General features: G+C 39.7%; 3 protein-coding genes across 4 annotated transcripts; all 3 read left to right on the top strand.

Annotated features, from left to right (window-relative positions):
• The first annotated feature begins 796 nt into the window (after positions 1–796).
• LOC145432657 (tenascin-N-like) lies at positions 797–6,524 on the top strand. Its single transcript, XM_080309500.1, has 8 exons — positions 797–809; positions 868–1,064; positions 1,123–1,251; positions 2,355–2,510; positions 3,894–4,022; positions 4,084–4,204; positions 4,740–4,912; positions 6,368–6,524. The coding sequence occupies exons 1-7, from the start codon at positions 797–799 to the stop codon at positions 4,817–4,819; spliced, it is 825 nt and encodes a 274-aa protein (XP_080165626.1). The 3' UTR covers positions 4,820–4,912; positions 6,368–6,524.
• On the top strand, positions 6,368–9,083 carry LOC145432656 (netrin receptor unc-40-like). The gene is made up of 4 exons (XM_080309499.1): positions 6,368–6,528; positions 7,244–7,402; positions 7,994–8,155; positions 8,226–9,083. Exons 2-4 carry the CDS (start codon positions 7,301–7,303, stop codon positions 8,430–8,432), a joined length of 471 nt encoding a protein of 156 aa, XP_080165625.1. The 5' UTR covers positions 6,368–6,528; positions 7,244–7,300; the 3' UTR covers positions 8,433–9,083.
• Positions 9,084–13,046: 3,963 nt separating this feature from the next.
• Positions 13,047–18,796, top strand: LOC145432654 (uncharacterized). Of its 2 annotated transcripts, XM_080309498.1 has the most exons (6): positions 13,047–13,363; positions 14,298–14,358; positions 14,444–14,469; positions 15,337–15,381; positions 16,648–16,703; positions 17,959–18,796. In XM_080309498.1, exons 1-5 carry the CDS (start codon positions 13,053–13,055, stop codon positions 16,691–16,693), a joined length of 489 nt encoding a protein of 162 aa, XP_080165624.1. In that variant the 5' UTR covers positions 13,047–13,052; the 3' UTR covers positions 16,694–16,703; positions 17,959–18,796. The 2 variants fall into 2 exon arrangements, with proteins under 2 accessions (XP_080165624.1, XP_080165623.1); XM_080309497.1 differs by lacking the exon at positions 16,648–16,703 and having other exon boundaries at positions 13,057–13,363.
• Positions 18,797–26,083: the final 7,287 nt, after the last annotated feature.

The following is a 26,083-nucleotide window of genomic DNA, read 5'->3' as shown; positions in this document are numbered from 1 at the left end:
ACATGATTTGCACATAAAACAAAAAAATTATAAGGAAGATTTACCTCAAAACTGTGTGCTTTCTGCTGTACAAGTCAGGTGTATGTCTTTACTTCCAGCAAACCACTGAGACTAGCTCAGTTAAACCCTAGGATTCGTGACGATCCCGGTTAAGAACCACTGTACTAGAACTTCTATTTAGTGACATATCCCCTAGAAACTTCTTTCATTTACTATTCACCCTAACTACAGCTGAATAAGACACTTGTGTTTCCATTCGCACAAGCACAGGCCTGCTCGCAGTTCAGGAAACTTAACCTTTCAGCATTTTCACCAAGATGTGAACACCTCTGGCCAACAGCACTGACGACCCTTTAACTTGTAGGAGTGATGACGCGATAGGGCAAGCTGATAAATATCGCCCGACTGTGCCAATACAATTTCTCTGGAGACTGATCTGTACTTCTACAGCAGTACTTTCACACGAAATTCATAGGAAGCCCAAGGGTACGTTGGGCTAGTCTCAGGTGTTCAGCGGAGGTCAAGACTTCAATCCGACTAATGCAACAGAAGTCACACTAATATCAGTAAACGCTCATAATCATCATCATGTAATTTGGTAGATTCTTGTTTTTGGGCCAGTTAAGCTTGAGAACCGCTGTACTAGCTCTTGACGATGTTGAACAATGCTCCTGCTGCTACACCATCGTACTTCTACATTCTGTCATTACCTGAATAGAATCTGTGACTACTAAGCCCATCACTAGACGCTGGTCAGTGGTCACACATGCCAGTGATTGTATGCGTTCGATATATCATGAGTCCGAAGAGTTTCCAATTAATACTTGCTATCTTTTACCACAGTGTTTTTACATTGCTTTTAAAAAGCATTGGCACGCTTGGCAATTGCCTTACTGACCTCAAAATCTTTCCTGATCCAAGAAATACCTGCCCCGAGAGGCTTGAATGTTGATATCACCGGGCCTCAGACGGCAGTGCTGACGTGGCGATCGCCCGGACGTTACGCGATCACCAGATATGCCATTGTCTACTATCCGACAACTCGCGCGTTTGGGGATTATTTTGTAAGTATCATTGAAATTTCGCGAAGCTTTGCAGATGTTGACATGTGACGCATTTCAGAGGGAGGAGGTTCGCGAACCAACTGTTACTTTGACTGATCTCCGCGAGGGTGATGAGTATTTTGTTCGTATCACCGCATACGCTGGCGACAGACATTCCGCACCACTGGAACATTACTTTGAGCAGCAGGTAGGCTATGTCATCAATGTTATAATCTACGTCACCTAGCTCCTCTAGTCATGTGCGTATTTCAACCATCAGCCACTAGGTCAGACCTGGGCATTGTGCGGTGCACAATTCTGAGCGGCCTGCGAATAGTTCCTTGTAATTTAGACTAGAATATATATTTCTTAATGTTAATGTGCGGATAAAATCTAATGTATAAATTGATCCGGACATGCGTTCAAAATAAAGCCAATACCGTCTAGCAAAATACGCCATGGCAATTAAAGTTATAAGTTACTATTTTCATATTCAAGTTCAAATATTGTTTGTGTCCAGGTCTGTGCATTAAAGTGTTACGTCATACGTTGCCTAATCTGAATTCGTAAAGTAATGTGATCAGTAGGCCTACTTGTGTTTAGCGGCCATCCTCACTCACGAACGATGTTATGTCAAGCAATGGAGGATGAGGGTGAATGCCGGCATTTCAACACGTTTTGGAGCGCTATATGTTTTTTTTACTGAATTCAGCCGTGAACCGGCCTTTTTAGTTTATGGCGAGTACCGACCACGTCTCCGTGTTTAAGGAATATAAGTTGAGTCTGCATTATGAGAAAAATCTTTCAATAAATACACACACCCGGTTGATGCGGACCTGCTAGCCAAGCTAGCAAAACAGCAAAGCTATCTAACCAAGCCACACGGAGCTTGGGACGCGGCCTAATATTAGAAAAACTTCTTGGAGGTACAGAACTTCAATATTCAATGGCCAAATATTAATGCATCCACTCAGCGACATGTGTTAGTAATGTAATTCACTGCTCCCGATTTAGAACTGAATCTGCACGTCGCAGTACATAATCTGAACTTGTGTCTCGGCCTGCCAGTGTATTTTCTGTTTCACATTTGGCTGGAGTAACCATATTTTGAGATTTGAAAAGAGGAAACTTTTTAAAAATTTTAAAAGCTCTGATAAATGGAAAATAAAACTGATGATTTTGAAAAATTTTCGGCCAATACTTTGATCAGATAATCAAAACTGGCTGATGCAAACTTATCGCGATATTGCTCTTTACACAATGAAAAGTGTTCAGATTTTTCGTCTCCTCCGTCATTATTTTCCATTTCAGGTTGAGAATATCCCGGAGCCTTCGAATTTCCGAGCTCAAATGTTGTCGGACACCCAGGCTGGAATTTCTTGGGATCAGACGGATCAGACTGCCATCACAGGATACAGAGTACGCTATTGGGACGTGGCGAGGCCGACTGATTCATCAAACCTCGTTGTGAGTAGCTTTGTAAATCTGCTGTGTTTGGAGTACAAGTCCTGCTTCATAATGATTTTGTTCGTTGCATATTTTCTGCAACTTATGCTGTTGTAGAGGCAGTTATAGTCACGGGTCAGTAGGGCTTTCAAAATTAGGTTTTTTTTGTCAAATTTTACTGGCCACTTGATAAAATTGTAAAGTTACCTAAAAGAAATGTTGCACACCAATTTCGGCTCAAATCCAACCAGTGGAGCGAGCGGACTGACTCCAAGTCACCCAAATGAATGTCTGAACGGCCTCTTCTGACAACACGGAATCTGTCGTTCCAATAATTTTCCATGTTGTCGGGAGAGGATGTTCACACCTTTATATGGGTGCACAGGTGACCGTATGTACAAAAAAATGATTATCTTAATTAAATAACAATGTTCTTGCCTTGCGTGTCACCCAGAATTACCAAATAGGGTTGAAATTATGTTTAATGGCAGGGGCTGCCAAGGTTTTGAGTGGCTCGAGAAGTAATTTTTTAAATATCAAAATATTGATTATCAAAATGGATTGCCCAGCATGTGAACTTGCAAGACAACCAAAAATTTGATTAGTCTGGCTGCAGCACTTGGGATGTTGATGGCTAAAATATCAGTTCCGCCGCATTGGCAGATCCATGGGCCTGTTAATTTTAGGTATATCTTCGTACCTTCGTACATTACAATAAAGCAGAACATTTTGCTATAGATTTATCTCAACTAAAAATTTTCATCACTCTTCACACAGTATGTGGTTACTCGATTTCTTGCTCTTTATAGTGTTACTTTCCCCCTCCTGAATATGAAAGAAAACGTCTTATTTATGTACCAGATTGAGTCTAACTATATTCGCAATTACGAGAGAAAGTGTCGCCCAACATGCGATCTTGCGTTTGCGCTTGCAGAAAGACTGTCGGTGATGAAACCTAGCCACAAAATGAATGATGCACGTTAGCGGAAGCTTTCGATGTTGTTATGTCCTTGCGCTGAATAGTCCTGCCCTTTGAAGCTGAGCCCTGCGATACACAGCACAGCCACAATATAGGCCTACTCAAGAAACGATATTACTAACCTATTATTGACCTATGAACTTGAAAAAAAATTCGTGCTTCGTGCTGTTAGTATCCCGTGCAATGCTTTGTCAACAGCATGTGGCCCTTTGTAGTAACCGAATGTAGGTTGAGCAACAGCTTTGATATTTTTGTTGAGTATGTTACTAGTATGCGACCAGGATCCTCGATTAGGTCTTCAAATCTCGCCATATCCACTGCTAATAAATGGCTTACATATTAATCGTGTCCATTTCCAATCCCCTCCCATCCTGTCAACTGAAGTTCTATGAGTAACATACTAGCGCTTATTTCTCTATCAACAGGAAAGAGATACAACAGCTCGATTCTTGGTATTGGATCGGCTCCTAAACGGGAAGACGTATCAAGTTTGGCTACAAGCAAAGAAAGGAGATAAATTATTGACACAGCTCAGTAATCAATTTACCAAATCGGTACCAATACCTTATACAGTCTCAGGAATTTCGTTTGTTTTGATATACTTTTCCTCTACAGGTAGCAATCAAACCCAACGCACCGACAATGATAAGTTTCCAGAACATTGAGAACGATCAAGTGAGTGTTTCGTTGTTTCGTAGCAGATCCCACAAGGATGGACTCCAGATACTAAATACAGGTCAGTGTACGGTATTTTCGATTTTAACATTGAACGATGCCTATTCAATATTAGTGTAGTTCTGGGTTGTAGCAAATGGTTCATTTTTTTGTGCGTATGCTACTGTAGAATGTTGCCTAGTTCATGAATACCATTCCAACTATATGATTCATTTGGTATGAGTCACACTGCACAACTATCACTTAAATGATAGATAACAGATTCGGAACAGAATCACCTAAAATTTCTCTCCAGTGTTGCAGTCGTCTGAAGTTCCTTCACCAAAAGGACTGTCATGAAAAGCTGTAGAAAAGGCAGCATTCAATTAATACATTTTCTTATATTTTGGAGAGTAATTTGAAATTATTCCAGGCACTCTAGTTTTTGGACAATTCCTGCCTCTTTAAGAACTAAACATCGATGTGTTACAGTTTGCAAATACTATTCAATGTCTTTCTGTCTTCATAGTGTCTCCCTCTATTTATGCTCAATAACGGTTAACTTGCTAATTGAATTAATACATTACCACCTCATTATGTGTTTTCTACATTGGCAGAATCCAAGTACAATCCCGGGATGAAGATTCACCCTTTACAGTTACGTACCCCGATTCTGCTATTAATAGCAAAACCGTGACTTCGTTAGAGCCGGGAGTTTCTTATTTGATCACAATCTATTCTGTGAGAAATAGTGTACTGAACGATCCTTTGTATGGAATCGTGAAAACGGGTATGTGCATATCTCTTGTAATTAGTTTCGTTGTGTGATCACAATTTTGTCAATGTATAATACAGGGGTTCTCAACCCGCGGCCCGCGGGCCGCATGCGGCCCGCAGACGTTTTTTTTGTGGCCCGCGACATCTTTCATTATGAACACAATTATTACTTTAACGATATCGTTACATATTAATTTAGCTGCTTAATCTTATCGCACCGTCTCTGTTTCGTTTGATTACTCATTTTTTGATGTGTTCTGGTTTTTTGTTATATGCTCGAGTTTAAATTGTCATTGTTTTGTATCTGTATTCGGTTGGACTCTGGTTCAAGAGAATTCCGCTACGGCACAATTTTTAAAGAGTGTTTCACTCACCGCGAATGGTTCGAACAGAAACAAGAACATGGAATGGGAAATTAAACGGCGAAAATGGGTTTGTAACTCTGCGTGCAACAATGAATTTGCTTTCTCAGCTATAAATGGAAAACCAATGTGTCATATTTGTCGAAGAACAGTTTTCGTAAGTCGTAATAAAGCGTAGAAAACTAAAATAATACCACGGCAGTTTCATCTGGAGTTATCCATGTCGCCTGATGTTAGAAAAAAACGTTGCTAGCATTGTGTCAAGCCCAGCAAGCCATATTTTAAGCCATTGTAAAATTGCCAAGACGTTGCAGAAACATCGTTTAAAATTGCTGAGAGTATCACTAACCGTAAATGTGCTAAAGAATGTGTGATTTCAATAAAACTTTGCGAGTATTTGCTGTTTCAGGAAGTTAGCAGCAATGACAACATCATTTGACATATTTCGAACTTAGAGTTGACTTATTCAACCGTGACCAAAAGAGTATCAGCAATGTCAGTCCATCTTTTATCGCACGTTCTGAAACACGTTGCCGCGTAGCCTACCCTGGCTCATCCAAGCATTGGACGAATTCACCGACTCCACAGACATTGCATAGCTAATTATCTGGGTGCATCTTATCAGAGTGGACATATTTGCAGAGAAAATACTGGCAGGGCAAACGTGACAGGAGAACCAGCCAAAACTGTAACTTGACAAAGCTAACTTATGTAACTAGGTTGTAGCGCCCCCGTCACGGAATGAAAGGAGAAGGGTTGATGGGATTGCTCAGAAAGGACCCCGAACGCCAGACTTCTTCTCATATCACTGAGAGCTCTAAGTGATAATGGCCTCTATAACGAAAAAGTTACCGTAATTGTATACTTTCTCGCTCACGCTTTGAAACAGAGGGTTCGGATCTCTAGTGGAAGGGTTCGAAGGTGCATATACCGGCCCGTATATGACTGGTAAATAGGCTACAGTACCCTAAATTTAATAGTGGCCCACAAAAATATGGTAATAATGTTCTGCGGCCCGCAGCGTATTTTGCTGTTGAAATGCGGCCCGTTATGCAAGGGAAGTTGAGAACCCCTGGTATAATATATAATACATTGTATATCTTCAGTGGGCGTTGTTGAAGTTTCTGCTCCATATCCCGACGTGTTGACTCTCGAGTGTGACGCTCGCCAGGACTCGTTCGTGTACCAGGTTCAGTGGTACAAAATTAATTCTGCCGGCCGCCAAAATCTGATTTACACAGCTTATCCGGATTCATCAGGACAAGAGGTGATTTGTGGGTGATTTTGGTTTCAACGGTAGTATTACTACCATTGTACTCTGCAGTGGGGCTTGTCGAACTTTGGTGCGTAACCCCATCTAGGCTCCCGAAACATGTGTTGCTATATCACTGTCATAATGATCAATTTACCTACACAGTACATGGTTTATTAGACTGATCTCTTCCTACACGTCAAAGAATTGTGAAGAAATTTGTGTACTGTACTTATACTGTCTGTACTATAATACTCTAGTATTTGCGAATTCAAATTTTACCCATGTTACACAACAAGTAGCGATTACGGCTGTAGTTAAACAACGTTTTCGAATGATCGTATCATAGCTGACGCTCCTGACTGTAACACCTAATAAGTGTCTGATCCAAATGTTTCAGTAAATAAATATTAATATTTAATATTGAAATGTATTCTGAAGTTCTTTACAAAGAACTGACTCTTTGTATACAGTAAAACTGTCGCAACAGCGTCAAGTCTACTTTAAAATACTTATACTTGAATATCATTTTGCTTTCATAGTGCAATAATGGGCATCAAATATGTGAATGAGAAGCCTTTTTGTTTATCCATGCATACCAAACATTATGTTAACATTATGTTACCTACAAGCTCATAGTAGTCACAAGCAATGTGTATTCTTATTTCTTCAATGGCCCTTTTCCAGGTCTTACATCAGATCATAATGACCTATTGTGTCCAAATTTCAGTCCGCCCACAATCCTTCGGACACACAGTTTGCGGGGCGACTTACAGATCCTTCTGTAATGGAATTGCAAATTGATAACGTTCGTTACCCTCGTGACTTTGGAAAATACAAATGCACTTCGCGTTCCTCCTCTGGCAGAGATTCGAGCACTGTGGAATTGGTTAGTAACCGTTTGTATCTGATCAAGCATAGACGTATAGTCATTTCTGCATTTTTACACGAGTGTGAGACATTTCATGTTGGATATGTTTATTTTCATGCGATGGATATTATTATCAGAGCTATCTTCGAGTTCTGTACCAAGGACCATTTATAATTCAGTAAGCGGGTCTCCCCTCCGTTATGTTTTTCTTACATCTTAGACCGATATATTTTACTGTCACAGTATAGTAGTTTGATGGCCATTCCTTGGTTTTATATCAAAATTTCTTGAATTTCTTCATCGTCTACTCCAGGATAATAATACCGGTACGGAATTGAGTTAGTTGCGTTCCGTTACTACTGTGCCACACTGTCTACTAGATATTTGTTTTGGTATTATTGCATCAGACAGAAAAAATCTTTCCTGAATTTAGAATTTGATTCACCGTGACACTGATGTCAGTCGAATGCTTGTGGTGAATAAACTTACATGAACACATTGTTTCATGTGAGTCTGTATCCTAAATGGCTTGAGTTGATATTTAGCTCTTATTGATGAGGGTTGGATGTTTTCGATAGTAAACACTGCTTAATCTGTTTCTATTTCAAGGTGGCAAAATACCCAGAACAGATGGAACCGCCGCATAGTCTCAATTATGAAGTTCTGGGTCTGACGTCGGCTAGAATTTCATGGCAGCATCCGTACGACGAAGATGTTACCGGCTACGTAGTCGCCTACCGACCTTCCCAATCCTTGTCGGGAGAGAAACAGGTGATTTAAATTGTCTCTGTATTAGGCCTGTTCTCGCTTTTGACTCGACTCAAATGCTGGCCATTTCCAGACTGTTGAAACTGTAAACTCTAACGTTGTCTTGAGCGATTTGCTGCCTCGTGTGGAATACCAAGTCACCGTCAAAGCAAAGATTGAGTTGTCGATGATATCTTTAAAATCTTCGCTGGTGACCATGACCATCTCGCTTACGCATTTATTATTACTGTTAGCCCATGATCAGTTGCTGAGCCGACTGCCCATAACAGCCCGACACTAAATCCCAATTACTGATCGTGAACTTCAGCGACAACCCGATCGTTTATATAGCTGGTCAATCTATTTCCAACGCAAAAATTCCGAATATCTCATATAAGATCACGTTTTTCATATCATGGCAAAGGGCTGTAATCGTTGAGGAGGGGCCTGGATATACGACCAAAAAATGCTACTCAAAACAATTGCTGCTCTAACCATACAAAATATGAAGAATCGCCAAGTAGGTACCAGTTCCATAGCGATCATGGTCCCGCAAAACACACGTGTGCCCTCGCATAATTACTTTATGTTCAGTTCGAATTACAAGTGAACGCAATATAGTGTAGCAAGTATGACAAACCCGGACTGTGGAACAGCATTTAGCCGCCAATCCAACAGTCGACGAGCATGTTTACAGCTATTGCGGCAAAATACAAGCAATTTCAACTGAATGAATATTAATCCGCGCTCGATGTTACCGCACAGCGATTTGACATATCGTTTCGCCGACCAAAACATGCCACTACATTTCCTTGTCCTTCGTATATTATCTTTTATTACCTTCCATTCAGTGTGCGTATCTGTACCTTATTTACATGTTATTTTACTAATATCTGTAGGACAAGGTGTGCGTTTGATTGCAAGACAACTCCATCCTATCTTTTCATTGTATCGCAAGCTTCTGGAGTTTTGAAATCACATTATTAATCAAGTTTTATCAAGAAACTTAACTGAACGCTTTTACCATTATGATCCAAATGGTGGTCGCAGGAGACTCAGATTTAATTCAATGTGGCCTCATATAGTCAGGAAGCAATAACGCCGTTCGTCTCATTCGAAGTTGTGGAGCTGTCAACTCATGAGATGCAACGAATCGAAATGAAAATAAACTGAACACACCATCTCCCAGACAGCACAACATTAATGTATCCGTACTAAAATAGTAACAAACATAGAGTGCAATTGAGAGCAACATTCGAAGAATGCTGGCCATAAGAAAAATTGAGTTAGACGTGGTCGGATACACATCGAGGTTGTACAATGAACACATAGTCGTTTCCTAATGACGATAACATATACCCTGCTGCAGGCCGCACTAATAGGCATCAAACAATGAACATAGCGTGAGATGTTTCCGAATCAATTGCTGGTATAGGTAGGGTTGCATCTAAAGCAAACTGTGTTTTAAACAATACCCCTTTTGAAAAGCGAAATCGTCTTTTATTTTCAATCGTTGTATAATTAATAATTATGCCATAAATGTTTAAATAGTTTCGAAAACACATGTAGTATAAGCCTACGGACGATTTGCACCCAATACAGTAGACGTATACGATATGGAGTAGCTGAAAACCTCGAAATCGTGGTCGGTTCAACAGTTATAGCAAGTAGATAGCGAATATAGGTACGGAATGAGTGTTCTGATCATGGTGACCGACGACCGTAAAAATACTGCATAACAGTGCAGCCCTGGTTAAAGATACTTTTGGTCTGTTTAGGGCAGTGGTCGGAAGCCTCTTTCGTCGAAGGAACCATATACACCCTATATTTTCGATCATCGCTGACAATCCACAAATCAAAGATTTCTGACATCACTACATAAACCATGTTCGAAACGAGGACCTTCTGTTAGGTGTAGGCCCACACAAGTCACGATGCCAAAAGCCCTTATTCAACAGCACCTGGCTTGCGACAATGTCTGGATTGTTCAGGAATAGAATTTAATTGAGCGCAAAAGGTTAGAGTTGCTGTGAATGCTCCACACCGCAAAGAGATGATCCGACGGTAGTGTAGCCAGTGGTCATATTCAAATTTTTTCGGCCGGTTCTATCGCAAATGTCGTGTTTTCAGCCGATTATGTTGCAAATAGTCGTTGATAGCTACATGTACTGCTAACCGGTTACTATTAAATAACTACAGTCCACCCTCAAGGTTACCGGGCCACGACTGACCTATCGATCTCGCTTCCCATGACATACCGCCCTATTCTTGTCGCTTTCTTTTTCTATACTGTATGCTTTACTTTCATTCAGTGTGCAAGCCTCCTCTTTACATCGCCTAGGCCAAGGTGGGTGTCTGATTCCATAGACAAATCCAAGTCGCTTCGACATTATCCTGTCTATTCATTGTAGCGCATTTTTTGTGGTGTATTGAACTGATAAAATTGCCAATAAACCAATGATGATGATGATGATGTCATAAAATTCCGTGAGATGGTTCGATCGAACCGGTGCGAATACACCACAGTGAGTGCATATACTATATACGCCTACAATTCAATACGAATTTGGGACACGCGGTGGAATATACAACTATAATCGAGTTTACTAAGTACCATGGAAGCTATAGCTGGTCAAACCCTTTCCAGACTTATTGGTCACGTACGATTCACTCACGTCATATTGGAAGTGAATTGTACGTACATGTGGATTGTGCAACATGCATCGTTCACGCACAATACATCACATGCTTTTCCTAATTTTGATTTTTGACCCAGATAAAAATTTAAATTTCAAATTTACAACCTATATGTTCATTCCAATATCCTAATTTGTTTAATTTTTACATATCATATCCTTCATTGTTCACATCGTACAATATTGCTTGTGTGCACGTATATTGAGGGGAAATATCAAAATTGCGATTATTTTGGAAGGATGGGTAAACGCATAAAAATTTGAGTTGAAAGTACAGATTTTGATTTTGTACGGGGGTGTCGTTATTGTACAAGTACAGGTTCATTCACCGTCCTTAATTCTGAACTCAGTCGCACTAACCCTGGGGAATTCCAAACAGATCGCGGAGTGTATCAGGTGCGAACATACCGGGATATAGTTAACTACAAAATTAAATTCTGCAAGTGAAGCAAATGTACGGTGCTGAAATACCATCATACGTGTTCGCGTTTGATGCTAGCCGAAATATTGATTCATCGAATTACGACGCTCTGTAATGCCAGAACGGAGACCTGAATTACCAGAGGCTACACATTCAACTGATCAAACGATAAAATTGTGGTTGCCAGCGTGGTACCGGGTGGATAAAGAATGCAGCGCACACTGCATACGGATGAGATATAGGCGTCAATGCACTTTATAGTCGTTCTATGTTACAAGGCGTTTGATTAAGCTCTGGGAATATGATACTGAACGATAGTTATACCTGTAGCGCTTGACTATACACCACAGAACAAACTTATTAAACATAACACAGATACAGTGCACTACCTAAGAGATGAAGAATTGAAGAATGAAGATACATTACATTTACACACATCTCCAATCGCGACGAATTCTTGTCTAATCAAAAGTATTTTGATTCCTTCGACTCCAAAGATAAAAAGTTAATTGCTGAAGATGTAGTTAATAGCCTATATGTGATATACGCTTACACTCGTACAGTTTGGAATTTTGTACAAAAATAAGCCCCTATAATTCTTCCAGGTGTATTTTATAAGTAGCATCCGTTCTACTGCACCTGTTATTTAATGACGACGCTATGTGGCAATATATATTTTCTGATTGGTTTCTGATAGTACCAATACCTTTCGTCATGTAACATCGCCGCGTGAAAAGGAAAATATAAGGATGAACGGAAACGACTGAATGAAGGTTATATCTCATACTAAGCAGCTAATCCCCACACGTTATACGAAGCACATGCTATTATGTTCAGTTCAGTCTTGTAAACACAATGCCCCACTCAGAGAATATTCGCATATCTGCACATCAGTATATATGCCTATTCCATGGTATAAGCTCGGCACATTAGTGGTCAGTCATTAACTTGTCAAATTCAACTGACTCCGTTGTCATGCCGCGAAAAACCATTCGTAGCACCGAGTAAGTACATTTGATTAAGGTATGATTTGAATAGAAAATATGAGAACTTACATTGTATGTGATCCGTAATGTGGCATTCTTGAGCTTCTCGTGGAATACCGAGTCTTCGAAGGAAACTTGAGATGTTGCGGTAGACAGCGCTCTGATTTCCAAAAACAAAATAATCAACTTTCTAAAAGTTATAATTCAAGACTATTCAAGATCTATCTGTAAACAATCCGTTTGTGTCTTCTAAAACGAGATACCGACTTGTGAGGGCGCTACAAACATCACGATCAGTAGATAATTATAATCAAGTTTTGAATCTATGAATCACATGCTATCTATGTTTGGTTGTAAGAAGTTTAATGGCCATCAATTTTGATGAAATTGACCCCCGACATTAATTTATCAATGTTGGGTCAAGTTTAACTTGTAGTGAAATGAATCCATCTGTTATTGAGACTACTTGTGGTACTCTTGCCTCATGAAAAAGAATCGGACATCCAACGGCAACCATTTTCCATCAATACTTATTTAAATCTTTTACTGCTTAGTGTCCAAAGTTACCCTTAAGTCCAAAGTTACCCCGGCTTACGGTACTCAGTTCTAATTAAAATCTTGTTAAACCCATTTTTTATAACTCTGTTTGGTGATATCGAATGTTTCGCATTTATAATATACTAGTTTTCCTCACTTTTAGCAGTTTCTGATCGCATTTTCAAGCGGCAGTGCCATTAGACGAAATCCCAATAGTATGGTTTATTTACTATTCGAAATTACAATGAATGTCGGTCTTAGCCGTTTGAGTTTCAAGTCATATGACTTGGTTCGAGTCATGCGCAATAACTCGAGTTCAAGTCGAGTCAATACACAGATTAACTCGAGTCGAGTCATTTCCGAATTTGGATAAAATGACTCGGGTCAAGTCGAGTCATCAGAAAATCGTGACAACCCTGATTTCAATTTTTTTTTCAAGTTTGCTGTTCAGTTCCATAACTCAGAGCTTGATAGGCCTAGGTCAAAACGTGTTTATGTTTCAGGTTCTTATAAACCTGTTTTATTTCAGACGGGGTTGGTTTCCATATTCCCATACCAAACTTATGGAGCAGCAAAATGAACGGCCTCACGAGTAAGTCAGAAACATACAATGCAGTTGTGCCTCCTTGTTTAATATCTGTGAAAAATATTTTGTAACTCCAGTAGCTTCGCTGCTACAGGAAAGTTATCTTCGAACAACCTTGCTTTCGCTAAAAACTAACCCAATCATCTCGTATATGCAGCAAATCAATGAAAATTCTAAAGTTAAAGCCGATGTCCAACTCAATGCGTGGCACAATACGGCCAAGTATAAAAATATATCATATTAAGTTGGCTGCAAAACATGTCACGGCAAACCTCAAATGACCATCTCTTGGCCGGCATCGAAAGCTATCACTCAAGTGACCATAAAATTCAATGCAGTCCAGCAAGATATTTGAAATCAGATATCTATACTCTGTTGGTGTATTAAACTATTGGCTTACAGCAAAATGAAATATAGAAAGAATTTTGGAGAATTTTAAAGCCCAATTTGTGGCTGTTATAAGTTCAGTAGCCTACATCTAAAAGCCTATCTCACTATTGGCCTAATTTTCTGAGTAAATATCGACAATCTAGTGTTCGCATTCTTACGTTCTGCTGCAAATTGTGAAATCCAAAAATGGTGGTTGATCAAATTCTATGGGCGTAGGTTCCATTAAAAAATATAATCACGCGGAGTTTTTCCTTTCTGTTCTTAACATTATCATTCCTTCTTTTATGAAACTGTAAAAATGTGTGTTTTTATGCCTGGTGCGGAAATTTTCCACAATTGAAAAGCAAGAGCGTTAAGTATCGACAAAGGTTTCAGCAAATAGTGAATGATCACGACTGACCCAGTATTTTCGGCACCTACGAATTATATAGAAAATTTCTTTACTCTCGTGTTTACTTAGCTCACGAGACTATTTGCTTATGTGCCAGCGTAGGTATTGGTTGGCGACCGAGATTATGATATCAATCTGACGTGTAACGTTTGTTCGCAGCCTCTTTCAAGGACATATGCCGCTGCCACCTGCCGATTACAATGTAATGAACGGCGTTCAAGTGAGTCTTTTACGGGCTGTTTGCAAATGGGCATTTTCTCTTGTTATTGTGTGATAATCAACTAATGATGACATTATCTTTTCAGAATGGAGGCAATCAATCAGAGGCGGGGTAAGAACGTGATATCTGGAATTTTTAGGCATTTAAACTAGGCTACTTTATTAATGATGCTATTGGTGTCAAAATAACTGCCCTTCCTGACAATATTCTTCTGTGGACCGTTTTGGGAAATATAATATATTAGGGCTGTTAAAAAATAACTTATTTTTTCAAATTTTGCTGACTACACTATGAAATTATTAGTTTGTCGGAAAAAACAGATGCACAAGAAATTTGATTCAATTCCAACCAGTAGAAGTGAAGTTATTGGAGTACCGGTACTAAATTTTATATTTAAAAAAAAAATTGCACCGTGGCAAATTCTTTAACTATATGTTATAGAACTACGAGCATTTGAAATATTAAATTTTGAACATCAATAACTTGGTTTCCGCTGGTTGGAATTGCGCCAAATTTGTTGTAAATCGGTTTTTCAGACAACCTAAGAAGTTAATGGGGTTAGCCAGTGAAATTTTAAATATGAATTAAATAGGTTGGAATTTAGCCAAAATTGGTGACCTGTGTATTTTAGGTAACCTAACAATTTTATTAAGTTGCCAGTAAAATTTGAAAAAAACAGTTATTTTTGAACAGCCCAGTTTTGATGGAGTATGGCTAAATTTCAGATGCTGCATTTGGCCATACCATAGTGATGTTGTTTATGCTTTTGTACCATAGACCTATGGCACCTGCGACGTGCGCTCAAAATGTAATCGGGTCTCCATGTTTAAACAAGAACAGATGGGGTAGTTCTAGCCGCAGATACTGTTCATCCACACAGTTCTTGGCGCTGGCAACCTAGCATTGTTCAATTGAAGATCATTTATCGCAAGCAATGTTGTCATTCTTTGGTTTTAACTTTTAACTTGACCAACGCAGGCCACCAAATCCGTACAAAACTATGAAGGACGAGTTTTTCCAGGGGTAAAATCTTCGTCTTAATGTTGCCTGGTAGCTTTGTAGTGTTTAATTTGTCAGCCTTCCTGAAATTCGGGTAGTAGACGGATTTTGCGAGCATGCGTAATTTTCATACCGTGAATGGGTTCTTCCTTTTAGTTCTACAGTGGTTATATAATCCCTACGGCGTAAATCGTTTATTGTCGTCTGCAACATCAACTGGCACTTCTGATGATGGAGATGCCCAGTGAGCAATAAATATATGCGTATCAATTACGTTTTCGTGCGGCCAACTTCTTAATCTGCCTATTGATCACAAACATCTTTTGCTACCAAACTATCTCTATTATTTACTTTTAGCTTGCCCTTATGATGTATATAATAATCAAATATTGTATCCAACACCTTGATTATATAACTTAGTCTCATAAGATGTCTAAACTTGGCAAGCAAACTGAAATTTACCAGATATCCCACCTGTTACGGACTATGCGAAATCAAGTTCTACATATTATCAAGACAGAATATCCTCTTTGAAAGGTATTCACTTCATCAGACTTTTATAGGAGTGAACTCGGGGATTTAGGTTATAAATGTGCCTTTGAAATTTAGGCTACCTATTCAGGTTGAATCTTTCGGTCCAAAATTTAGATATGCAATAAGTACGATAAGTGCGACAAATTTCTGAATTTGATGTTTTACGTAAACTCAAGTTTTGGGCGGAATGTCTTTTACATGGCCTTCTTCGATTACGATCAAATAGCCTGCACGATTTCTCTTTGTTCCGCTAAATAAAATCGAACTGATTCAGAATTAGTGATTGACTGCTTGATTTGCTCTACTAAGCCAACATGGGTACAAAATTTTCAAACTTATATAAAACCATAGTCTCGAATTACTAAATTTATTTTCTAAGAGTGTTTCAACCGACTATGATCAGCTCCGAACATCAGCAATGCATTGATTGACTCAAGTCCCAATTCTTTAGTTCAACTCGACTCGTGTCATTTTAAATGCATCATTTTGGGGAACAGTTTTTATATAGTAGGCCTGCCGGTAATCAGTTACACTTTGGCTGGTTGATTACCCTCCTGTGAATTAGATTATCTCCAATCAGCTCAAAATCTCTTTGGTAGTGCATGCATGCAGGACTAGGCCGACCTTGTAATCAATCATATCTAATTGATGCTTTGTCATGGTGTGGATACTTTTGTCTGTAGTCGTAGTACTATTAGAAATGTAATTGGCTGACTCTTGCTTTTATAAAACACTTTCTTCCTTCTACAAACGCAGTCCGCTTGCGACCAGACCTTCAAGAACCAGCGATGTATTCTACTAATGAGACGCATGTTGGTATTTTCTTTTTTACCATTTCTTTGATGTTCCCGGTAACGATCTGACAGCACTTGGTGGTTGATATTACATCGATTATATTATAGTCAGAGTCAAATTCTGGAGTTTTACGATAGGCAGGAGTGGCGTCACATTGAAATTTGTCTGACTCCCCAGCTCTAGTTGCCAGGCCCAGACTTGTACAAACTACTGGATTTCCAAAATCTCAACTAGAACTACAACTACTCGTTTTTTAAAGCAAGCAACTAGACCTACTCACTCTCTAAAACTAGCTACTAGAACTACTCAATTTTCAAAATCTAGAACTAGAGCTGCTCACTTTTTAAAATTTGCAACTAGAACTAGATGAAACGATGTTTAAAAATCAAAAACTAACTAAAACACAGCTAATTATATCAATGGTTCTTTACCGATTTTCCCAGACACACAAACGGATACTTAGTACTGTATTAAATCTGCAGTTAAATGTGCAATGCAGTAGATTTTTGTTTTTGTGAGACGTTGAAAATTAGCGGTTTCCTGAAAGCTTACAGGTGTGCAGGGGTTCCCAGGTCATTAAAGGTTGAGAATCATAATGAACTAGATATAATTATCCGATGCAACACGTTAATTTTAATTTTCAGACATAGAGTCGACATTTCAAAAAGACAGGGTTTTGAGTTTGAAATAGAAGGGGTTTTGTCCCCGTAAACCCACACGCTGGCTACACCACTATTACCAATGATAACTCTGAGCTCGCAATGGCTGCCAAAGCATCACACCACAGAACACTGTTGTTAAACGATGTTTTCTAGTTGTTCTGTAACTAATCTGCTCTTCGAACGTGCAATTAAAATTATAGAATTTTCAAAATGTGTAACTAAACTACTCGCTTTCGAAATCTGTAAGCACTAGAACTAATAGAACTACTTAAAAAAATGTTAATTAGTTGACCGTCAACTAACTAAATGGGTAGTTTGTACAAGTCTGGCCAGGCCATCAATTGCTTGCTAGTTTTCTACTTATGACAACCGCCATAGATCTTCGATTGGTGTGCTTTATTTGTAGTGTAGCGCTGAATCCTACATTGTAGCTTTCCTTCTTTCGGTGTAATTTAGGTGTTATTGCATGGTATTGGATTGGTAAAGCTCGCACTAGATCCCTCCATTGGCTGCTGTTTCGTAAATTGTAGTGTATGAGAGTATAGCCTCACGTTTGGTAAGTTTCCTTATAACATTACTCAGATGGTCTAATCGATTTTTGTTTTGCCAGCAATCCATTTGTCAATGTACAGCTACGGAAGACTGATTATAGAATCTGAAATGTCGATTTGATTCTATCGAAATGGTGCAGAAATGGAAAATATGGACATATGTTACGATTTAGTGTATCGTTTGTCAGCTATCAAAAATGATTTAATGAAAATCACAGACGTTAACTTGCAATGCCTACCACACAGCATCTGGTGAATATTACGTTTAGCATGGCAATCTGCTAAATTATCGATCTTTGCATCTCTGAAAAGCTTTTTTGCGTAGTCCTACCGAATATAGTCTAGTCCGAATATACACTAATATGAAATTCAACATCAATCAGTTGTTACACGTCCGCTGTCAAAATACCAGTGCTGAATTATTTCCAATCTGAGCACATCATGTCAATGTAATCACTGTTGATGATGCTTTATGTGTATTTAGTATCCCTTCGTACTTGCGTATTAATCTCCAACAGTATATGAAACGGTATCATTTGATATTGTGTCTCGTTTCTGCAATGTAGTAGCGATATAACCAATCATTTTTGTGATAAATTTTTTGTTGATTGTGCTATTTGTTGAATGATAAAATTACTCAATTTGAAATCATTCTGTTTCTGAATTCTAAACCCTCTCTGAAGGCGATTTCTGCATGTTCCACACACATGTAATTCCTGTGCATGACGTATGTACTTCAAGTCTGTTTTCACTATTTCACAGTAATGTTTTGCATGCTTGCAAGTACTTTGTGAATGATCTTTGCTGTTCGTGCTTTCATGACTGCTCCAGCGTGCAGCATCATATCAAATATGTACAAACTGTACCATATATAATAAAATACACTGTCTCCTTCGATCGAAGTCATATTTTCATCTAAATGTAGGCTACCTATACAGGCTGCTCAGTGCTCACATGCTAAGAACATCTGTCTATCTATATTTAACAAGCATACCGATGGTCTAACTAAATTATAAGAAGGGAAAACCCTCAATCACCTGTTTAAAAGATGGCACCTGGTCTGACCCAGTGATGTCAACGCAGTGCTGACAGATCAGAGATATCTGTGATGTAATGACATCTACAAGACGCTGATGCGTAGCAGAGGAGCGAAACTGGAAACGCTATTACCTAGAATTCTTCATTTCGAAACGCGCTTTTACCTTGCTGTCGAAATAGCAGCGGGACTCGAGGATGTCGTTGTGAATGTCTCACTATGAATTTCTACCGGAATTTTTCTGTTTAGTTGAGTCTTCACGAGAGTACCATTTTTTAAAACGCAAATATTTCAAACATACAGGTAAACGTAATAAACGGATGGAGACAGTCGTATTTCGGTATGCATGACCAAACCTAATACAGAATACTTTTTTAAAATACTACCGATCCGATACTACAATTTAGTGAAGTGACTTTTTAATTACAAATTCCCTCAATCATTGTTATAGACTAATAATTGTAATAGGCTACTCAATATGCAGGAGTTCTTGTTGTTTGTGGTATTAATGGTGTCTGTCGACCGCTCTGTTAATTTACACCGGACGGCCCATTTCTAGGTCTTTATAAGACACCGCTTACACCAGGGGCAGGCAAATCACGGCTCCCGGGCCGCATGCAGCCCGCAACACCGTTTTGTGCGGCACGCGAAAGGCTCGAGAAACGGAATAAAAATATTGATAAAATGCGTTCTAAAATCTAATTACTGCAAGTACTCGATTAAACTTTTTCTTAATATATTTCACCACGATATTTATGTTATATTCTTACTATGGTATAATTTTATTTTATTGCTTGCGCGATAGCCCGACCTCAAGGCCCACGCATTTTAAAAGGTTTTAACTGCTAAACATTGCAGAAAGTCAAAACGGGAATGACCTACGGATTACGAGTGTAATCTTACCTTAGCCACTCTGGCAAGTTTATTACATACTGTACTTGGAAAAACCGATTCGCGTGTGTGTTATATAGATTCGTTCTCTGTATGTGCAGAGGTATGTATATTTATAAAATCTCTATTTTACTGGGAGAGTGTTTGAAGCTAACATTCTTATGACGCTGTCAGCATTGTGTGTCCTGGAGTTGAACCAAAAGTAGAATCAGCAAATCTATAAACAGGTCATTGCTCTTATATTTAAATCTCCATCCTGTTCTAATAATCGGGGCAACCGAATCTTTTGAAAATTGGTTATTGAGGTTGGACAGCTTCTGAAATCTCGCCAATGTTTCCGACACGTGTACGATATCATCAAATCAATGGTTTGTTTGTTTTAAATAAACATATATATATATATTAATTTCCATATCCTCACTATATAATCAAATACCGATGTTGCATTGTGGTTTATAATTCCAATTTTAAATAGTGCGGCCCCCGAATGGATCAAGATATTAAATGAGGCCCGCGAGCCAAAAAGTTTTCCCACCCCTGGCTTACACGGATGATATATCGGGGTGTGTGTGTGGGGGGGGGGGGGGTGGGGGCGCTATCCAGTAGTGCAATGATTCACGTTTCGACCCCTGCCCTGTACGTTGTAACGACACGAACACATACTGTGAGCTGAAGATAGTGTATTTATTTGAAAATTGGAATGAACGAACGCTTATCTCATTGCTTGGAGCTTTTCAACCTGCCGTCTGCAACGCAGTGTCGGTTGCACCTGGTTGATTGATGTCGGACATCATGAACGAGAAAGCAATGCCGAATATATTGTTGTGATATGACGCTGAAAACGATACCGGATGATAATACCCAGAGAGGAGTACGGTCATAGTTTCATTGAGCGAGCAGGACAAATAACACCGGATTTCGTGACATAGCAAACATGTGCTGTGCTATCTCCGTGTGGTAAGTAAATCAGCGTGCGAATCAGCAATCAAAATTTCCAATCACGTCCTTCTGTAATCTTTTCTAAAATGTTACGACAGTGACTGCCAGCACGCATGATTAACTTATCGAGACTGCTGCGATCGTTCCAGAGTAAGTAAATTACAGACCTGGTGCGCATACTCAAGAAAAGAACTCTATTTGATGTCACAAGCAAACGTGATTGTAGTTCAGGAAAAGAAGTGGAGACAAGCAATTATCTGGTGAGATTTGTTAGATCAAGGTTTAAAGCTAGTGTGATATTGCGTGGATTGCGTTGAAGGTATGTATATAGCTGGCATCGAAGCCCTAATTTTCAGAGTAGACTTGAACAACCTATACCAGTGGTTCCCAACCGGTGTGCCGCGGCACACTGGTGTGCCAATTGGACTGCTCAGGTGTGCCGCGAGCAAATGCGCTAAACTGGGTCGAAGCATAACAAAAATCTAAATTTTGAGTGTGTCATTGTTGGAGTTTCTGTTGAATTTACTATATCAAGCCAAGCGATGTACAATCCGATGCAGTGAACAGATACAAGGATGTCGCGACGGCCATAATAACGTTATCACAATTAGGCATCCCCATCAGGTCATGGATTGGGTCTTTTTCTGGCTTTTTATTGTAAAGACCCTGTGAGCACAGCAACGTATAGGGTTGTAGAATGTCATGAATCTGCGAAGCTTCGTAACTTGCTACTGCACTGCCATGAATGAAACTGGGGCCTCCACCGTCAATGGGTATGATACGCTAGTTTGGCCACATATAGTAGCATTTAGGACGGTGATAGATAGATAACTAGACTCGGGCTATTGGACCGTGATGTTTAGGTGTGGCCGAAGGTGACCTTTTACTTGTCACCCCATCAGAACCGGAGGCAGAACAGGGACGTGACGTAGTTGATGGCCTTTTTCTGTTTCTATTTGTAGTCGTATTCTTGCCATGTCTTCGTTATCGATGATAATTTTATACCATGCCGATAGGCCTATAACATATTTTGATTCCTGAGATGCCAACTTATAGCACGGTCCACTTTTTGTACTGCTTTTGCAGATCCGAAGACGAGTAGGAGCCAATATAAACCTCCAACACCTAGGAAGACATTCCCACCATGGAGAAATGTATACTCATTTGGAAGTGAGGTTCACGTTTACAAATTAGAATTGCCGACATAGTGATTCACATTGCGATTGTTAGGTAGCGTTCCAGCATTGCAGGTAAAAGTAGGCTGAGGGCGCAACGTAATGTTGCAGGCGACAAATTTGAGAATTGAGAAGTAATTTTGATCAAATTATATCAGTTAACAAATTTCACCGGTCCTGAGGTTTATCATCCCGGTTTGTTGGAACTGCAATTGAACAGCAGCTGGCTGCCAGTAAGACTCTTGACTGAGGTATTGCTATCCTCACTGAAGCTATTACACGATCTGCATGGAAACGCGTTTGGCTTCCAAGTATAGACACCTCTATACGCGTCTGTATTTGTTAGTGACGATCGCGATTGGACTCTTCCATGCGACGGTTAATTACATCGACAACGAGGTAGTGAGCAGACTTTGTTGTCAAGCCAATCTTATGAAATTAACCTCAGCCTAAAGTTTGAACGAGATCTCAGCAGGCAAGTTATGTGGCAACAGAGGTAATAGTTGATAATTTAAAACCATACACGGATTGAGAGAAAGTCCTTATTCCTGCATGCAATAAAATTGTGAAAAAAGAAGAATTGAAAACGATCCCCATGTCAAATTATACCATTCATAGACGTATTTGTGAAATGTCCGCAGAGATAAAAGAAAACTCAATTCCTTCTTCGAAGCAGCGAAAAGCCTATACTTGAGTACACCGAAAAGGCAGAAGTACTTCGTCAGTATGACCAGTGACCACCTATATAAGACCGTGGTTGCAGCTATACGCATTCTGGTAGTTTGCTTTTGCCGTAAGCCAAAAGAGTTCAGAACCACTGTGCTAGTGTGCCGCGAACTCTTTTTCATTTTCAAAGTGTGCCGCGAGGTCAAAAAGGTTGGGAACCACTGACCTATACGTTTGTTGATGTACGCATGTGGTCGCAACGATATCCGCCTGGTCGAAAATAGAAGTGAGCGAGTTATCTAGCGAATTTCAGTCATATAGCGATATTCCTATTAATTCACATTTCAACAAACTGCGCCAAGTGACTAATTTGTCCTCGGGAGTTTACCTGCCTGTCGCACAATTCCTAAACTTCTCATTTCAAATGTACTACTGTGGAAGTTGTTCAGTTCCATCCGTTTCCGAGATTCCCGATCTTTCAGACGTACAGGGTGATATTTAGTAACTCTGTCTGTCCAACACTGTACAGTTCGACGCCGGGGAATTGGTATAGTACGCCTACCATACGGTGCGATTTATCGTAATACGTATCAAGGAATTACGTTTTCTTTTTCGATATTTCAAAATATCATACGGCATAGTGGCGCGATATGGTGACATTAGCATGCCGCGCACATTTATCGTACCATGTATTACAATGCGCGCGAGGTTCAATAGTCATGCTGATTATTGGGATGGGGTGCATCTGTGTTAGGCGCAAAAATTTGTAATAATTCCGTGATGTCACGCATCGATCCACACGAAGTGAACCATGCTTTCGTCCCTTGGTATACGCAATCGCACTCTGTTTGTGTTATTCCTTGTTTGCGGCGCGGTCTCTCCCATCAATGGTGTTATATCGTAATGTCTAGGTAATTGTGATGTAGATATGCAATCGTAGTAGTAGAGTTGCATTGAAAACAGATGGTTGTTCAAAACACTTGAACTTGTTCTAAACAGTGTTTTAAACAAAGGCCTTGAAAAATTTGTTTTTCAACTCGTCAAATTATGCCGATTACCACCCGATATAGCCGACGTATACGATATGGGATTGTTGGAGCCCGCGAAATAGTCGGTTTAACAGATCAATTAGGCAGATATAAATCATTGGCACAGAATGAATGTTCTGATGATGATGTCCACCGAATGCCGCATGACAATGTAGTCCTGGTTAAGAGACATTTTTAAAGACAGCGTTTTTGTCTTCGCGGTTCCCTTTGGGCCGTGGACCCCTCCGTTTTAGTTGAAATTTAGCTCTATTATCGCGCAAATATCAACTGTAAGCTAGTGATGAAAAGCAACAAAATGATTTCTTTAAAATTACGTCGTACTATATACGTTGAAATTAGGAAGACTTTCATTATTTCGAAGCAGACTCTGTAGCTACATTTCTGAAAATAAGCGGTCGTGTCCTGAAAAACCGCGCGGTCGAATTGAAATGAACGAGTGCCGAAAATCCGTTTCTACAAAGACAGGTGATGGCAAATGTAACAATAACGCGTAACGCTTCCATAGACATCGTTGGGTATGATCGCATAATATATGGCGGGAATATACGTCCAGACTAGTCATTTCGATTTAGAAGCTATGAAGCTATCTTGAAGTTATTCTAAGTTAGAAGTTGTATGCATATTAACGGAGAAAATGGATTTTACAAACGATATTTTTCCAACACCTCAACAAAACATCTGGCAATTTGGCAATTAATATGAGTTTGCGCGGTAGAATATGTCATCTCAGATTGCAATTCTGTTGGTGCGAGTCTTGAAGTTTTAGCAGTTATGAAGCGAAAGTGCTTAGTGATTTCTATTATTAGGATGAAATACAAACTAGGTTATCAACCATTTTGCATATTTGGGGGTTTCGTGGACCCCCCCCCCCACCAACACCGTGGCAAATGTTACCGGTCAATCCTAATGTATATAACATGGTTCCATAATATTGTAATATATTATGGTTACATAAAATTGCGAAATTACGATTAGAGGATTTTGGATTAACATGCCGATGCTTACTATTGAACCCTACTATGTACTGCCTTTAAGACAGGGGCGGGCAAATTCTCCAGTCGGCGGGCCAGATATATGAAAATTAAGCACTTGGCGGGCCGGATTGTTGAATCGACACATTATTCGCCCATTTATCCACATATACAGGGAATAAATCGTATTTAATGAATGTTAACGGCAGAAATGTCACTTTAAAGCCACTTCTCGCCCATAACGACGAAGACAATGTGGATTCGAGAACAGCATTATTGTCATACAGGCGCACACACACGGTTCAATGGCTAATTAAGATTTCAAGGCGTTCGATAAGCCCGGCACCCCAAATTTACCAAGATATCATCAATTCATTAGGGCTGAGTAGATGACGAGATAGCGTCGTTGTTCAACTATGTGGCCTATTTTATCTCGATATTGAATCCATGCGGACCGCGGCTCCTACGACATTTGGAAAGTGGCCCGCGACCCGTTTTGAGTTAGCGACCCCCGGCATAAGCGGTGTCTTACAAAAGCCTAGAAGTGTGCCGTGCTACAAGTCGACGGCTACGGTATCAAAAGTAAGAGATATCGGCCTGGTGTAAATGACCATTGTAGTCGACAAACGCCATGATTATCACAAACGATATTTGGGTTGAGTACATCGTAAATGCCCATAATGCAAGTCCTCCCGCTTCAACGAACTTACGCGTAATATCCACTATCGCACGCTATGCAGTGCGCATACGTGTATATAATACAATAACATACAGTCACTAAAATTGGACGTAGTAAGCAAATAGTGGGGAATCCCGGCAGACTGTAGGCGCGGGCCACATTATCATATAAAACGGAAAACTGTCCGCGGACCGGACAAAATCACTTCGCAGGCCGTATGTTGCCCGCCCCTGCTTTAAGGCTAGTGTCTAGGCTTGAGTAAACTGATCCGCATACCGTTTAGTGTGAGAAAAACGTATTAAATAGGTATTGAAATGAGACGGGAGTTGCATGTTTGCAGTTGGAAATTTGTAATCACGCAAGTCTAATCTATGAATGTCGAAAAGCATTTTTTATTCATCTTCTCGTGTAGTAACCTAGACAAAATTTCAGTCGATGCCAGTTCACGTAGTGTAGGCCTACTGCTCACGAACCGATCGCTGGTTGCTTTCCTATAGTGTGTTCAATAGGATTGTTAAATAAGGATAGGATTGTTGAATAAGTAAATAATACTACCGCATACGCTGGCGGCGAAACGTTTTGAGTGCAACTGTAACCTATGCATGTACACATGTGCGTTTAGCTTACTCTCAGCACATCAACAAAGAATGGCATAAAGTTTATAATAGTCCTCAACCATTGGCGTAGGCTGGAATTGTATCACATCAATTTGTGAATGGGTAACCTATTGCCTCCTATCAATTCGTTTCTCTATTCTCTGTTTTTGCTGGTAACCATA

Source organism: Botryllus schlosseri, unplaced genomic scaffold, assembly GCF_051294905.1.
Source record: "Botryllus schlosseri isolate E-star unplaced genomic scaffold, Bs_hap1 Bs63a, whole genome shotgun sequence".
Taxonomy (NCBI): domain Eukaryota; kingdom Metazoa; phylum Chordata; class Ascidiacea; order Stolidobranchia; family Styelidae; genus Botryllus; species Botryllus schlosseri.
The sequence above is the reverse complement of the archived record's forward strand: the minus strand, read 5'-3'. Positions and strand labels throughout refer to the sequence as shown.

Excerpts from the sequence above, each read along its gene's own strand:
- LOC145432657 (XM_080309500.1), top strand. Across the intron at positions 1,065-1,122 it reads GCGCGTTTGGGGATTATTTT|AGGGAGGAGGTTCGCGAACC; the intron begins GTAAGTATCATT and ends GACGCATTTCAG. Across the intron at positions 4,205-4,739 it reads ACTCCAGATACTAAATACAG|AATCCAAGTACAATCCCGGG; the intron begins GTCAGTGTACGG and ends CTACATTGGCAG.
- LOC145432656 (XM_080309499.1), top strand. The coding sequence starts at position 7,301 with ATGGAATTGCAAATTGATAACGTTCGTTACCCTCGTGACTTTGGAAAA. Across the intron at positions 7,403-7,993 it reads ATTCGAGCACTGTGGAATTG|GTGGCAAAATACCCAGAACA; the intron begins GTTAGTAACCGT and ends TTCTATTTCAAG. Across the intron at positions 8,156-8,225 it reads CCTTGTCGGGAGAGAAACAG|ACTGTTGAAACTGTAAACTC; the intron begins GTGATTTAAATT and ends GGCCATTTCCAG.
- LOC145432654 (XM_080309498.1), top strand. The coding sequence starts at position 13,053 with ATGACTTGGTTCGAGTCATGCGCAATAACTCGAGTTCAAGTCGAGTCA. Across the intron at positions 13,364-14,297 it reads CAAAATGAACGGCCTCACGA|CCTCTTTCAAGGACATATGC; the intron begins GTAAGTCAGAAA and ends GTTTGTTCGCAG. Across the intron at positions 14,470-15,336 it reads GGCAATCAATCAGAGGCGGG|GCCACCAAATCCGTACAAAA; the intron begins GTAAGAACGTGA and ends TGACCAACGCAG.